At 35.6% G+C, this 17689-nt stretch overlaps 2 protein-coding genes across 2 annotated transcripts in view; one reads left to right on the forward strand and one right to left on the reverse strand.

The window, feature by feature from the left end:
- The window catches only part of LOC139982518 (uncharacterized), a 105644-nt gene extending 90930 nt beyond the window's left edge, over positions 1 to 14714 (forward strand). Inside the window, exon 32 of the mRNA XM_071995411.1 lies at positions 14508 to 14714. Within this exon, the coding sequence (XP_071851512.1) occupies positions 14508 to 14714 (207 nt within the window). The remainder of the gene's footprint in view (positions 1 to 14507) is intronic.
- LOC139982139 (uncharacterized) overlaps positions 1 to 17689 on the reverse strand; it is a 272671-nt gene that overhangs the window by 66031 nt on the left and 188951 nt on the right. The window lies entirely within an intron of this gene.

Genomic DNA, 17689 nt, shown 5'->3' on the forward strand with positions numbered 1-17689 from the left:
GTTTTCTTCTTAAGTCAATGTTCAACTTAACAGGTAAAGAGAGAAGTCATAATTATACATAAACAAAACAAAAAGGGTCCTTGGTTTAGAGATATCCCCATTTTAGGATTACTTCGAAAGACTTAAAGCGAAACCACACTGCAACAATGAAACACATATTTCCTATCATCCATTTTTACTGATAGAAGTTAAGGGATATGATAAATAACACTCTGTTCCTTGAAATTGTTATTGGGTCAAAGACATATTTTGGACAAGGAACTTGAACTATAAGGTTCATTTACAAACCAGGCACAAGTTATTAAGAATATTGTTGTAACTTTTGTTCATTTTGTTGCTCTAGCATGTGCATCTACTCAAAAGTTAGGGATATCTGTGTTCTGTTATTGAATTGTGAGCTATCATGCGCGACTGTGGGATGTAATCCCCTGAGCTATAACTATAAAGTAATATGACAATAAATACAGTGTGCAACTTTACTTTGCCCAAAATCAAGAGTTAAATGTCTCCACTGGTTGACAAGAAATCATGCACGAAAAGAAGGTAACTTGAATACATTAGAACTGTTAAGAAGGACAAAAAATGAGAATAAAGAACTTTAAATTACAATCAATGGTCAGAGGTGCTTTACTGGATGGTAAATATCAGTGGTAGAAGAAAGTAATGCTCTCCCTGTTTAATACATACCTGCTATAGATCTATAAATTCAGAACAGCACTCACCGCGCCGATTTCAGATTATGCACAAAGCCACTGTCATAATAGATAACTAGATCACCAGTTGTGCAGTGGTTCATATCATGTCTATCTCTTAACATTTTTTTAAAACAATGTACCAATCATGAAATCATTTATCTTTTTGAACAATTTATCAAATTGAAAGTTACGAGGAAATGTTATATATCTTAAGAAAAAAGCTTTAATGCTGAAATATAAGCTGCAATGTGTTCATACAATTTCTCAGAAGGACCGATATGACCTTTGACCTCTACCTCCTAAACCATATACAAACTACTACTCAAGTAACACTGTACTGAGCATTCTTCAGCATCCATTGCAAACTGTAGGAGAAGCATCTTTGGTAATTTTATACAACTAACTCCAAATAAACCTGGATGATAATTACCCACATAATTTGAACACCCATATGACCCAATACTAAATGAACACCTTAGCCCACTTTGGTGATCATACATATATCTCTCCTTAAGAGAAGCATGTCTAGTGTCTTCACACAATGAACCCAGATGACTCCTGTATGACCTTTGACATAAACTTCCATACACCCACATGACCCACTACTTAAGGAACAGCTATGACCAACTTTGGTCATATTGATTGATTTAAAACACTCCAACTTCACTGGTATGAGCATAAACATGTTGTTAGAAAGTAATTATTTTGATTACATTTCCCTATATTATGTACAGTCTTTTAATTAATGGTATGCTATAAACTACACTGACCTGAATCCAGACTAACAAAATGTACCTACAACATTATGTACTATATCTACAAGCAAAATTGAGCCTGAAGTCTTTTGTAGCTTAGTTTTAAGCCATTCTATACCATTTATCAAACTCCCTTAAGGACATAATCAATAGGCATTCAGTTAGCTTAACTTATTTGGGATCATCAGCTAAATCCTTCAAATGTCTATTATTTTTCAATACAGGCACATTCATGTTTCAGAACATAAATATTGGTTATTGAAGTAAAAAGTAAAAGTAAGGGGCACTATTCAAGTAATCACTTTAAGGATAAGGTTGTTAATATCAGCTGTTGACCAAATCGCTCTTGCAGTAACCCGTTTGTGAATTTTGAATGTTTAACCCGGTTTTAATTGAACAACAGCTTCAATATATGAGCTTCTACTTAACGATTATTGGGACAAATCAACAAATAAATGTATTGCTATTTCAGCGAGGGTTAGCCTTTGAATTTGTTTTTAATAACCTAAACTGACCCCTGAATGACCTTTGACCAAAAATTCCTGAACACCCCATAAAGGAAGCAATCTCAAAGTAGCATTATAACAAACTACCATACTTGAACAGTACAACCTGTAGCAGACTGTCTTAGTGCTCTCTAAATTTTAGCTCATAATGACTTCTACAAGACATCTGACCTACAACTGTTCACCACTCCTGATGGCACATCCACCAATGGTGATTATGCTCAAGTTTCATAAAAATCTGTCATTGCATGTGCGCATTGGATCACTTTGAACAAATTTCGACAGATAGAAGGATATACGCAGAACCATTGCAAATGCTCTCACCAGCAACATGCTGGTATGATCTAAACGTAGGAAAGAAATGTATGAATTGTGTTAAGGTTTGTTTCACTATGGATTTAAAACCTTCTGAAAGTTAGTCTTTAGAACTTGTACTAATGACACTGTGAGTCAATAATACTTGTTTCAGACAACAAATGTTCGGTCACCACCTTCTCACATAGCCCCTTGTTCAAATTCTTCAATTAATATAAAACATGGAATCTACAAAACAATGACAACTTGCCTCTCTGTTAATCATTCTGCATCAAAAAGTAACATGCATAATGAAAGCAGATTTTTGGTATCTTTTTTGGGTAATCTTCCTGCCAGCCTACTAGTCCATCGGGGCAGGCTCGATATCGTTCACTGTCGTTGCACATATTTAGTACCAAGGTTTGACCAAATATTATGGTGTGTTTTCATATGCTAATTACAATTCTCGATGTTGGATGGTTCGGGAAGTGTTATTTTAAGAGTAAACAGCAGTTTAAGACGGACTCATTTAGTCCGCTTTGCGTTGTTAGGACTTCTCCTGTCGCAGCGATTTTTCAGTAAAGAACTAATCAAAATCCTTATTCTGTATCATGTGATATGTCGGCTGATACAGCTGTACAGACTGTGTGTATGTAACGTTGGTACGTGTTTACAATTAGTCTGCATAATGTACTGCATTACAAGAGAACGATGGGCTGAAAGTCTAACGAAATTTACAGCCAACAGTTGGCAAACCGACTTCAAATGTGCCGAGATATGAAACAGTACGGAGGGTGACAAGTTTCCCTGCCTAGAAGGTGCTTCCATGATTCAATGCATGAACGATGAAGGTAATTCTAGGCCTGTTACTAATACTCATGTTAAGAGCATTACTGTGACAAGAAAGTATACATAACTTCTCATGTGACACGAATGCCAACTATGAAAATTTAGGACAAGGCTCTTCAATACTATACTACTACTAGTTAGCCTTAGACTAGAAGTGATTAACGTAGCACCCATGAAGGAGAGATCGACAGCTACTTTATACTGGTATCCGTTATTTTATGATACCATTTATTTCATGTTTTATTTGTCATGAAAAAAAAGAAATAAATCAACACCAGTGTAGGTTTGATAGGCAGACTGACGTTAGGCCTATCAATATTCAACGTGTATTTTGTACACCTAACAAAGCGAGTTGGCATTTGTAAGTTTCCAGCTATTAAGCATCAGCATGGCACTCGATTTAGTAGCACCTATAGTCTTATTACAGCTCTTTAAAAAATTTGAATAAAATATTTTATATCAAAGCATCTTGCTTGGTTAATTTTACTTTGATGCATGAATGGTGAGGCCTTCTTTTAGCATGGGAATCCTGTCAAGTAGGGTTGCATGTGTTCTCAAACTTTGTAGTGTGTGGGTTTGTAGCTATGCCCTTCTTCGACTGTCCATCGTTACCGATGATGACTGTTGGGTGCAACAGGCAATCAACTAACATTTCTTGGCCCTCTTGTGCGAGGACAGACCAGCATTTGAACGGAAGTTTCTCCTGCAGGTGATACATTGATAGTCTGAGGTAAAACTATCAACTGCCCCATGACGTAAATCATGCTGCCGCTTGTACATTTCATTTCTCCTGTCTTCCACGGTCTTGATGGTGTTCCTCACTGCAAGTCTCCAGCTGGTCCTATCACTGGCCAATGATTCCCATCTGTCAACATCGATGTTTGCTTTTCCCAAGCTTCGTTTCAGGGTATCTTTGTAACGCAAGATTTGACCACCCTGTTGCCTTTTGCCTTCTGAGAGCTCACCATAGAAACCCTTTTTTTGGCAACCGATGTTCAGGCATTCTGAGAACATGTCCTGCCCACCTTAACTGTGAGGCTGTGACCATAGATTCAATGCTTGGTAGGCCTGCTCTCTTTAGGACCTGCACATTGGCTACCCTATCCTGCCATTTGATGTTCATGACCTGACGTAGATGGTTCATCTGAATACTGCCCAGTTTCTTAATGTGACGGCTGTATAGTGTCAAGGTTTCTGTAGCATATAACAGAGATGGCATAACTACTGTCCTGTATATTTTCATCTTGGTTGTCAATTTGATCTCATGTCTTGACCATAGATGCTTTGAGAGAGCTCCAAAAGACTTGCAGGCAGCTTGTACATGCTTTGATACTTCAACATCTGCACTGTTGTTGCTGGATATGGTACTGCCCAGGTATGTGAAGGTATTTGACTGCGTTAGTCTTTCTCCTTTGATTGTGATCTCTATTTCTTGTGTAGCTTTGCCAGGCTTTGGTTGATAAAGCAGTTCTGTTTTTGTAGAATTTATTTGCAAACCAAATAAGTCAGCAGCTGCTGAGAATCTGTCAACAATTTCCTGCATATCAGATTGATTGTTGGTGATCAAGGCAGAGTCATCAGCGAAAAGGAGTTCGCGTACACAAACTTCACGTACCTTGGTGTTTGCTCGTAGTCGTGCTAGGTTGAATAGCTTGCCATCGGATCTTGTTTTGATAAACACCCCTTTGGACAGGCCATCAGTCATATTCTGTAGTACTGCACTTAAGTAAAGACTGAAGAGTGTAGGTGCCAGGACGCAGCCTTGCTTAACACCATGACAGATGCTGAAGGCCTCCGAGATGTTTCCCGCTACAGCAACTCTGCTTGTCATATCTTCATGAAATCCTTTGATGATGTTGATAAAGTGTTGTGGGCAGCCAAACTTCATGAGTACTTTCCACAAGGTTGCTCTGTCAACTGTGTCAATGGCCTTGAAAAAGTCCACAAACACTACAACCAGTTCCTGGTGCTGTTCGATAGCCTTTTCCTGTAATTGTCTTAAGGTGAAAATCATATCAGCTGTAGATCTTTGTGCACAAAATCCACACTGGCTCTCAGGCAATCTAGCTTCTGCAATGACTTTTAAGTCTGATTAGGAGGATTTTGGCCAGAATCTTTCCAGCAATTGATAGAAGAGATATTCCCCTGTGATTTCCACACTCAGTTCTGTCTCCTTTCCTTTTGTATAGTGACAGTCAGTGCATCCTTGAAGTCTTGAGGAAGTTGTTTCTTTTCCCTGCAAACATTGTAGAGGTTGAGTAAACGCTCTCTAAGTTGCAGCCCTCCAAACTTAAATATTTCAGGTGGCAAACAGGAGCTTTACCATTACGTGTGCTCATAATGACTCTGTTCAGTTCGTCCATTGTGATGTTTTGATTTAGTTCATGAACTGGAAAGGGTTCTAAGTGATCTGAAGCATTTGGATGTGCATTCCCTTTTTGGTTGAGTAATTTGTAAAAATGTTCTTCCCAGCGGTTTGTGATATATTTAACATCAGTGAGAAGACAGCTACCATTTCCATTTTTCACAGGCATTACAGCATTTGTTTTAGGTCTGAAAATAGTTTTCAAGATGTTATATGTGCCTTGAGAGTCATGCCTTTCTGCACAGGCTTGCAACTCATCAGCTTTTGTGCTCCACCATTTATCCTTCATCTCTCTGATCTCCCGTTGAACCTTGGCCTTAACGCTCTTGAACTTGGCATCAGATGGTGTAGTTTGCTTTTAAAGATGCACCTCATACAGTTTCTGCTTCTCCTGTAAAAGTAGCTTTATTTCCTGGTCATGTTCATCAAACCAATCAGCTGTTTTACATTTTTGCTGTCCTAGTACAGCATTGCAGGTGTCTAAGATAGGTTTCTTGAAGGAACTCCAAATTTTGAATAAAATATTTTATATCAAAGCATCTTGCTTGGTTAATTTTACTTTGATGCATGAATGGTGAGGCCTTGTTTTAGTATGGGAACCCTGTCAAGTAGGGTTGCATGTGTTCTCAAACTTTGTAGTGTGTGGGTTTGTAGCTATGCCCTACCAAGCTCATGGCTCCAGACTTACACTGAAATACGTATAATATCAAATGGCTTTTTAGTCAGTTGAGTTCCAGTGTAGGCAATTAATGTGAACCACAGTGTGATCGACAGGGCAATTCAAAATACTGTATCAACCAAACAAATTTGGTTTTTATTTGTTGCAGATGTAAGTGCAGGCCCATCGGCGCCAAAGACAAGGATATTTGCGGTGCTTCCTCTACAGAGATTTCTCTGGCACAATCAGGACTCAAGTTTTCAAAAGGAAGAAGATCTGGAAGCGGGCAGACAGAACAGCTGTCTCAGTGTCTGACACGAGATGCTGAAAAACGGCTCAAAGAAGCTGCTGAACAGAGATATGATGAAAGAATGAAAATGCTATTGCCCAAGACATTCTGTTTACACATAACAGAGGAACACTACTTCTTCCAAAGCGAGTGGCTTGGGTGTTGGTCATGTTGAGAATGACGAGGAAGTCATATAACTCAGAAAGGATTGTTTGTGTAACCAAATCATAACCTGGTTAATGTTGTTGTTTATGTTGTTCATTTTTATTCATTTTCCAATTTTGTTTTATTCATTTGATCTTTTCCTTTCTTTTTCTCATTTTGTTTTATTCATTTGACAATGAATAACTTACTTTGGTTGATTGAGCAGTTCCCTAAAGTTTCACTTTTTTGCTACTGCTATAGGGCAACAGTTTGTGGTCAGGTGGCCCTGTGTGACCTTTGTCTTTTTTAAACATATTAATTGTTTTGTGTGGTCCTTGTTTTCTAGGAATGCATGTACTGGCTCCAAGCCTCTATCACTTTTGAGAACTGTGGGAGAAATAGACAGTTTAATAGCTATTTTGTTTTGGTAGGAATATTCTTGGTGATGGATGTGTATCTACAAATTTATTTAAGGACACTGATGATACCCATTGATACCCACTCTGAAATATAGCAGTATGTCTTTGTTAAAAATATTCGCTTGTATATCTTTGATATAAATATATATATATGTATATATATATTATCGTATATATTGGATCTTCTTCTTGTTTTTCTTATAATCGTATGTTACTTCTATATACTACCAAAAGCAAAGTTTCTACCTTTGAGAGGCGCCAACATGTAAACAAGTATAGCCAGGACATTGGAGAAAAACGTGCTGAGTATCAGTTCACATTTGACGTTATAATGCTATACTGAGAAATATTATGAACCGAAAGAGAAATCGCTATAGAACGAAATCGGAATGCCATTTGAAAACCGTTCACTGGATTATTATTATTATTTTTTTTATAATTCTGAAAGCTGTGTTTCGAAATCCGAATGCCGTTTATCAAATTGCGAATGCCGCTTGTTTAAATTCCATTTTTTTCTCGAATTTCGAACGATACTGAAGCCATTTGGATTTCAAAAAGCGTCATTCCGAATTCAAAGAACAGCATACGAATCTAAAAAAGAAACTGCATTCGTATTTCGAAAAAAATAAATCGGAATTCAAAGAACGTTATTCAGATTTCGCTTAACGACAATAGAGTAGTTTAACGATCATACATATTTGTATAGACTACCAAAAACAAAGTGTCTGCCAATGAGAGGTTACATCATGTAACAATTGAGAAAAACGTGCTGAGCATCAGTTCACATTTGCCGTTTAATGCTATTCCGATTTATAGTATGAACTGAAAGGGAAATGGTCATAGGACGCTTCATGAGACTTGTAAAGTGTTACAAGTACCAAGGAGCAGTTCTTTTATACAATGAAAGCAGTTTACCCAAAAACATATTACAAAATATATGATATATAAAAAAGGAAGATTCTATTTCATTTCATTTTTTCATTTATTGAAGCCAGTATAAATATAGCATATTTATAAAAAGGAGTACACAAGTCAAACTAAAAATAAATATGAAAACCATGATAGATAAGATGTTCATATGATTGCACATCAAGAAAGCGTTAAAACTATGTACATTACTAGAACTAGGTGAAACAATTAAAAAATATGAAAAACGTGATAGATAAGATGTTCAAATTTATTGCACATCAAGAAAGCGTTAAAACTATGTTCATTACTAGAACTAGGTGAAACAATTAAAGAATATGAAAACCGTGATAGATAAGATGTTCAAATTTATTGCACATCAAGAAAGCGTTAAAACTATGTTCATTACTAGAACTAGGTGAAACAATTAAAAAATATGAAAACCGTGATAGATAAGATGTTCAAATGATTGCACATTGCACACCAATCCACCTTAAAATATTATGATAACGCCGCAGTTGCACTGTTGCATTTTCGTTACCTGTGATATACGTGTACGTGTAAATGGTATGTTCACAATAATATTTAAAAACATATATATAAAAGAAACCAGTAAAAAAGAGATATAGGCGATTTGATATGGTACGCTGTGAATGATGTTGTGCTTCAAAGATTTTCTATAGCTGGTTCACCTTCAGCGACGAACACTTGGTGTGAACATGATGTCTGTATATTGCTCAATGAATGATATTGATTTGTAATTTGATGATAATATATGTACTGTCATTAAAATGGACATACTAGCGGGCCAATAAAAACTATAAAGGGACCATTTTATTTCTTACAGATGGACATTGATTTAGTATAGGAAAGAGGCAGTGCTTCGCATACTGTATTACCTTTCAACGGGTGTTATATAGCACATTACTGTAGTAAACAGTACCAAAGTTGAAATATCTTAATACAATGTCAAACAGAATTGAGGAATTCCTTTAGAGCCTTAAGTATGGAGTCCCGGAAGTGACATATACATATTTATTTTTCGATGAAATTATCTCATAAATATTTTATTTTCTCGAAATATTTTGATTAAACTCTTTTCCGAAGCATATGGTAAGTGCTGTTAAACAGGTTTTACGATTCATCATCGATATTCCTGTTACTTGAAATGCAGTACAATTTTAATTTGTCATGACTTTTGGAATAATAGGTTGGTTTACTGAGTAGCCTGTTTTTCCATTTAAGTTAAGACTTTCAGAATTCAATGCTTCAAAATTAAAATTAATGTTTTTCCTCCAGAAAGCAGTGATAGTTCAGATATAAACATAGTTTAGACAAACCACCAAATACATAAACCAAGATTGAAGTATGCTTTGCTAAGAGTTATATAATTAGATGCTGTCATCTTTCTCGGGTCACTTCCGGGCCTTCGTACTTACAAACTTCCTGAGATTGGTTTATTTGTCAAATAAACTTTTTTTTCTGCTGTTGTTCTTCTTTGTAGTAAGCTACCATATCAATGCAACAATATAGAACCGAATATCAGACTGACAAACCGTTGTAAAATTACCATTAATGTTATTAGACGAGATGACAAATCATCACTGAGCATATCGTATTGTGTATCAAAACCATTTTATTTCAGCAATTCAAATAACACTGCTATTTTGATTTATTATGAAACTGTTGGAATAACGTGTTTGCTGAAGAATTTATCAATAGCACCAACCATTTTATGCTGGTTAAACTCCAGCTTTCTAACAGTACCATAGTAGTAGAGTAGTATCGGAATATGTAGCAGTTTCAATCTATTTGTAGTAACATCGTTACATCTGTATATGTAATATTAGCATCGTCACTTCAGGTAGTAACACCAGCATTGTTTGGGATCAGTAGTTTCTGGACTGTTTGGATATAGTAGCACTTCATGTTAGGGTCAGTAACGTTACGTATGGACCTAAATGCATTTTATGTGCTTGATCTTATAACGGGTTACAACTAATACAACTCGATGTGTTTTCACGTCCCTTTTGACCACTCACAGACTATTTAAATCATATTTTTGCATGATAAAACATACATGTTTCATTTCTTCATCTTCCTCATAAAGATTTTTGGCTTATAATGGTTTTTTTTTTTTTAAGAAAAAGTTAGTCGTTTATGATAATATATTGATACACATAGTCCAGCTATGGGCAACCATGATCATATTGCGGACCGGATTAAGAATACGATACATCGCCGTGGGCCAAACCATACAGACCCCCCTCATTCCTAAGCTGGTTCCAATTGCCACAACCCCCACCCTCCACCCCACCTCAAGTGTCACAAAGATTGGCAGTGCTTAGCTTCTGTAGTTCATGACGTCCATTAGCTTGTGTGGAAAATCACTTGGTCGGAAATAGGGCCAGTAGTTACCCATGTGTGACGTATTCATTCAACCTACTTGTAGTATTGCGATAACGGCAGCCGTTAACATATGATGATTTGGATTTCATGCTGAACATTAGCGCACTGTTTGTGCTACTGGTCAGTCTGGATGCACATGAAAGTGAAACTCTATCTGATAAGAATGATTACAGCTTTGCTAGTAATAAGACATTCACCATGTGCAATCGTTTCTAATGACCATCGTTTACACAAAAACTTAGTTTGCAATAGATAGGCTAACACATTCCGGATGTGAATTCATGTTTATGAGACGAACGACGCAAATTATGTGTAAACAGTTATGCTACTGTACGTAACATGTTCAATCATTAAGGTGCCTAATGTTGTTTTATTGTCTGATAATGTACAACCGTATGCATGCAGTACTTTCTCAACCAACCACAGTGTATCATCTTGGATAAGTGTCTACATGACGTAAAGTCTTCGTAGCTCAGATGTAGATACTTCAATCTTAACAGACGCAAATGTAAACAATTAGAAATATTAAACATCCGCGGGTTCTTATAATAACAGCAACCCTGCAATAGAACATTATGGTAGCTACGCTTAATCTTTTTAACTTGAAATGATAAGCTATGTGAGATGACTCAAATTGTTATATCCATACTTTAAATACCCATATTATGGGGTGGAGTTACCAGTTAATTGTTTATCAATATATAACTAATATTAATCATAGTCATATGTAAGCGGATACTAATACAACATAATATGCAAACTGTGTTTACCAAATATCCATGGGGGTGGAGCAATCCAACCACGCTACTGATTCCGTTTAACATCAAACTGTCGGGAACCAGAAATAATGAAAAATAATATTATAATAGAGAAAGAAAACAGTGCCATTTTGGATAATTGTGTGGAACATATTATACGGAATAGGCCTATTATAATATATTAATAATATTCATATGTACAAAATAGTGTTATTTAACAAATAGTTGCTGCCCTCCCTGTGCATCGGATATCTGCCGCTAGACTACCAGCTAACCATAATACGAGACAGACAGATGTTACCTTTCTGTATTTATTCTTCAGAACTGTTAAATGAGATAAATGATACATTAATACTAAAACATTACGAAACTAATCACTGAAATAAATACAATACAGATTGTACTCAGAACAGTGACATGCTAACAAGCCGGTTATGACGCATATATGATAACTGTGACTGAGTATGACAGAGATGAGAATAGACGGGGTTGAAATCTAATAACCCCACTAGAAAAATGTTCCTTCACGTAAACTAAACGGTTAAGTTATTAATCTAACCGATATCACCTAAGAACTGGACGATGAACACACCATAGATTAAATCAGTAAACTAATACGAGCAAACACTCTGTAGGCTATGTGACTACGAACTCATGGTACACATTGAGTGAACGATAATTACGTCGATTATATATATAATATGAAATTAGTATTCTAAACAATGGATATCAATTAATTATTCCCTCAATGCCATATATCTAGTGAATAAAAACTCAAACTTGAGCACTTACGAGCTATGTATTAAACAGGGCAAAGGATAGCCGCAAAATAGAGGCTGGTAGGCGTATAGTACAGTGTTGAAAAAATGTACAAAAAAAAATGATTTACTGTAGCAGTGTACAACCTGCTAAATCAAACTTTAAAAAGAACTGAAGTAGTAACTAGTAAAGACAAATTTTGAAAGAACTGTTCGATAAAATTTCAGAAACTGACATTGCGTCACATTTCACAAGTAAAGACAGAAGGGTTTGTCGAAAAACGGCCGCAAACTGAGAGTGGAGCGATACAATCTTTGCGACCATATAGCCAGAACTGGTGTTAATCTAAGATTGGAAGAAAATTGATATATTGACATGTGTTATAATACTTTGAAACAAAATCATATAATGAGTACATTTGAGTGCTTCAATATTTCATAATAACCAAAATAAGCAAAAAGATTTCAAATATATATTGCTCTCACCCCACGTTTTTTATTATGATTTATCCCGATCCAATATGTTTTTACCACACTGTATGTATCGTGACAGTTATTTATTCACATTATTGTAGAGCTGGTCTCCTTATTTAATTATCTACTGAAATTTATTTAAAACATATATTTTAATGATTATTTGTAGTTTTCAATTATTGCATTTTGTCAAATCTGAAAATATTTGGTAAACTAACCATTGCCAGGTACTCTTTAAACTTTAGGCAGGCTCAAAGTGGACCATATTTGTGTTATTCACAGACATTATCAGCTGTGTAACACTAAAAGAAATCCCAGAACCGCATTAAATGAAATTTCAACATGTTTTACAAACATATATTGTGTGAATCGTATGCAGTAATAAATTTCATCTTTTCATTTACTGTCTAAAGGCAAAATAATCATTGTAGTGGTAACAGCGCACGTCTATGGCAAGCCATATGGGACAAACACCGCATAATATATCTTTGTATTAATACGAATATAAACGCGTATCAATTTGAATATATACGCGTATTAAATCAGACAATAACTGGCATGTCTTTTAGCTTTCACAAACGAGTTTCCAGAGTTATCAAATTGTAGCCTCCCCGTTGCTATAAACGAGATATTGCAAAGTTGGTCTTAACAGACATACATCCAGGTCAAATGTACTTGGTCTAGACCACAGCATGATTTAATACGTATATGTATTTGAATCAGTACGTGTATATATTCGAATTTATACGTGTATATATTCGAATTAATCCTCATATGTATTCAAATTAATACGTGATTATATTCGAAATAATACGCGGATATATTTAAGCCTTATGATTGGCTAATAATATACACGGGTATATATTCGAATTAATACGCGTATAGTTTCAAATTAATACGCGGATACTTTATACGATGTTTGTCCCACACTGCTTGCCATACACGTCTGAATTTATGTGGCACCTTGGCTTGTAAACGCAATGACGAACAAATACATGATGGAATATTTATGTTGTCCTAAGCCGAATCTCTGGGAGCTTCTGCATCAGCAAGGATGAAGTACATTAAAGATACGATATTACAGCTCTGTATGAGTATTCAAGTATGCTCAGTTAAAGCATCTCTCATTCCATGTACCCAGCAGGGACTTCCATTATATAATAAAGGAGTTTAATAGCACTAACTTTCCAAATATAAACCAAAATAGTATCATAAAGGACAATTAAACAGAATTAAATGCAAAATAGTTAAACAGAAGGCATGTATACGTTATAAAGAGATTTGTGGGTGGGGAATTTTGATTTCCATACCCTCTAAACTTATATACTTGGGTATTGCGTCAAAGAGGTCAAATGTCATTCAAGGGCACCAGACCGATAGACATACGTAAACAATACTAACCATGTATTTGTAGAAGTATATAACATCAGTTTGATATTCTTGTCAGTACAATAATTTGAATTAGACAATATAGAAAATATACAGCTAATTAAATTAAGTCGATACGAATCAACCAATGTCAAAATGAGCTGAACAAAGATCCCTGTGTTTATCTTGTATTTTACAATGATAATATATTTGAGGAATGATGGGAACGGGTGACTTATTGATCCAATGCTATTCCTTTCTTGAAATAAGTTCCAAGTAGCAAGACAACAAATCTGTTTATATCAAATCAGTGTAACTGTAATAGTTAAGAAGCAGATTATGATAATAACTTGAGCTGAACAAAAAATCCCTTCCTTGAAATGACGTCAAAATATGTTATTAAGTGTATGGCGTATAGCGTCATATAGTGAGTCTGTTTGACTACTGATGTCATGTAATTAAAGGTGAGGTGCCAAAGTTCAAAGAACAACGTTGCCCCTATCACTCATATCACAAAATGACAATATGGCGCAACCTTCCATACACAAGATTATATTTCTTTTGTTCACTTTTGTGGGTAACAGGCAATATAAACCCACCTTGTCATTATTGTCCACCCCTGCCCTCGGAAATCCTTGTAAATATGCACAATGCTTACGTCCTATTTTAGGAACTTCTTCAAACTACGATTAGTACTCCTGATGACATTTAGACAAATTAAATTTTGAGAAAGATATATTACAGTACTGATATAATAATGTACGACTTTTGGAGTGGTTATCAATCAGTGTATAATACTTCATCAAATTTCCTAAAATCATTACTGTAATAATTCCATCATTTGTCTTCCCTTTCTTCAGATTCCCATCTCCTGTCTGCATCTGGACCAGACCTTCAGTAAGATTGATGCTGGTGAAGTCATCCTACATTCAGGGCTACGTCTGTCATGTCCTGCATCAGTAAAGAAGGTGGTACTTCCAGAGATGGGAAGAAAAATGACAGAGACAGATGTTGTCAACATTCTGATGTTTATAAAACAGTCACATATGTTGAAAGAGCTAACGTGAGTATTACAATGAGTATCGTATCAACACGTATCATAATAATATATAATAATAATAATAATAATAATCATAATAATGGTAATAATAATAAAATAGTACTTATATAGCATGTTCATCAGCAACGCTGCTCGAAGCGCTTTACCAGAATTAAAACAATTAATATACATGAAACATTTAAAATACAGGAAACAATCAAAAGCAAATAGTTCGCCTAAAAGGTACCATAAAACTTATAAAAGGATAGAAAATACATTAAAGCTATGGTGATACAAAAATACTGTACAGTTCAAACATCAAAGGCAATTCTAAAATAAAATTCTAAAATTCTAAAATTCTAAAATACTTATCTGTAAAACACATTCATAGAGAGTTTAGTATCCTTCCAAATACACTCTATGACAGCAAAAATGATCTACATGCTATTCAGTCATACCACACACGTTTAGTCCGGTCACTATCCGGTTACGTTTATTCGTAGTATTTGAGCTACGGTATTTTAAATAGACGGTGTTGTACCGATGTAAATATTTGTTAATCAATGAGATAATTAATAATGAATGGATATTTGTGTTTCAGTAAATATAGTGAGATCAATGTATCCTAAGTTGCTTGCTATGTTTATGACAACCTCAAACCAAATAGGCGACTAGACATTCAAATTGTTTAATAGAGGAAAATGCATGTATTAGAGTTCAATAATCTTGATATAGCAAAGTGTTCCAAAATACAATGTTATTGAGTTGCTCCTGTTATTTTTTTAGGGAATGGGGTGGGGCGAGAGTTGGAGCGGGGTTGGTGCGATTATGAGAAGGAAATTGACTTTCGGTGTGATTTTTAACTCCACAATCAATTGGGTCCTAAGCAGTTTCTAACTGGTTTCGTTTACCCATTGTGTATAATATATTGTTAATGGCTCTATTTATACGCAAGGGGACAGAAAACCGACGTTTTACTCCTTTGGGGTACGGATTCACGGTTAACCGAAATAGTAAATCTGCGGTTTCCTTCACTTCTCCTTTTTGATAACATACAAGTACGTGTTCGAACAAACGCTTTGATCCAAAATTTCTACGATATCTGCTTCTGTAATACAAATAATTGGCCAAAACATTGGTAAGCTTTTTACCAGTTGGAATTGACACAATTTGACGAGTGTTGCCCCCCCCCCTCACCCCAGAATGTCTGTTTCCTTTCTAGTGCAAAGTAATAACGGTAAACAGCGGTAAAAGTTCAAAAAGAGGAATTCCATTCTGCCAGTATCAGTTACTCTCAACTTCCTGCATCCTCCAATATTATGATATCTGTATTTCGACTTGTTGAAATTGGTTCTTTTAATATCAAATTTGCCGAATTATATGGAGCGTGAATGTAAGGTGTAGGCACTTTTTCAGACAAAATCCTTTGTTTGTCCCAACACAGGGTCCCAAACTTTCCATTACCTACCTTACTCTTATAATCAGTCGAAATTTTGAAGTATTACAGTATTAAAAAAAGACTTATTTTGATCAAATTTATTTGTAATAAAGGACCAAAGAACAAGATAAAACACAATTTCCAGACACAATGTGGATACATCGGAAGTGACAAGAAGACGCGCAGTTAGCCTGTCAGTATCGAGTTTCTTGCACACACACTGCTAGTGATGATCTGATATGGCAGAAATGATATGTTTGGGCCTACAATTTGCAATCAAAGATGGTAACATTTGTAATTATTTTCATAATCGTACGTCGTTGTAGATGTACACATACAGTGCCATTTACTCCCCGTCAAAACGGGCCACAATCATTCTACCTAGCAGCTTGGATGGATCCTCAACCTGACAAACTTTGAAATGTTCGTTTTTTTCCTCGAAAAAAGTCAAGATGACAAACGCAACGGTCTCCTCGACAACCATCACACTCGCGAGACGAAACATAATTGTTCACCACCCCTCCCCGAATAGTGACACCTGTGATCGCTCTGACGATCTATTATTTAGATCCGGACTATAACTTCCCCAAAAAATCTGACAACTGTCTCATGTTCCGACGGACGGAAACTGATACGATGACTCGCTGTGTCACAATGTCACTTCTGGTGGAGGAGCAATACTTTTCAATTCCATTATTCCTATAAAATGACTGTATTAGTTCATTATATCTGTCAATAAAAAAACGGAATATGACTGAGAAATGTTATATAACGGAAAAGAAAATGGAAGGGAGAGTAGAAACTGTCATGGTTTTAGTTCATGTAACCTTTTTATGCCTAACTTTCAACTATTTTCCACCCAAAAGTGAATTATATTCATTCTTATTCAAAGTTTACCTTAGCAACAATTCATTTGGTAACTTAGACTATACCCATAATAAATTATCGAATTGACTCATTATCTTTGAGCGATGATATAATACGTTTCAATAATTATAATGATATACATGACACTTTAACAGCAACATCAGTAAATAGAGCAGGTTGAAAAAGTTCATTTTATTGTTGGTATTTGTGTAATGAATTCCTAACATAAAATATAAGTACATAAGCTCACCAGTAACTTGATGAATGACTCTTCATTGGAACTGCTAAGATAGTATCGGATGTGGGAATCCAACAAAGTAACTCATCTGGAACGCGGAGGCACGATGTCCATATAATTATCACGCATTAAATATATACAAAAGAATTTCATTTGATCGGTGTCACACCGCGTGTAGGAAATAAAGGGACCGCGTCCGCGAGGCCCCGACGAAACGCATCAAAACAAAAAACAAAAATGCTTGAAATTAAAACTCCTCCTCGTATAGCACAAGCGATGAATGTTTTTACAATGCGAGATGATATCCTATGGATTAAATCTATATGAGAATTCCTCTTGGTAGTTATTACAGTTGATTAAACATCATGTAGTGCAGATGAGTTATAATATACAGTTGCATGTGTCTAGCAGAAAATTCTTGCTTACAGGGGGAAGTCCTTATACTAAGATGAATGCACAT

The sequence above is a fragment of the Apostichopus japonicus genome, chromosome 16 (assembly GCF_037975245.1).
Source record: "Apostichopus japonicus isolate 1M-3 chromosome 16, ASM3797524v1, whole genome shotgun sequence".
NCBI lineage: Eukaryota > Metazoa > Echinodermata > Holothuroidea > Aspidochirotida > Stichopodidae > Apostichopus > Apostichopus japonicus.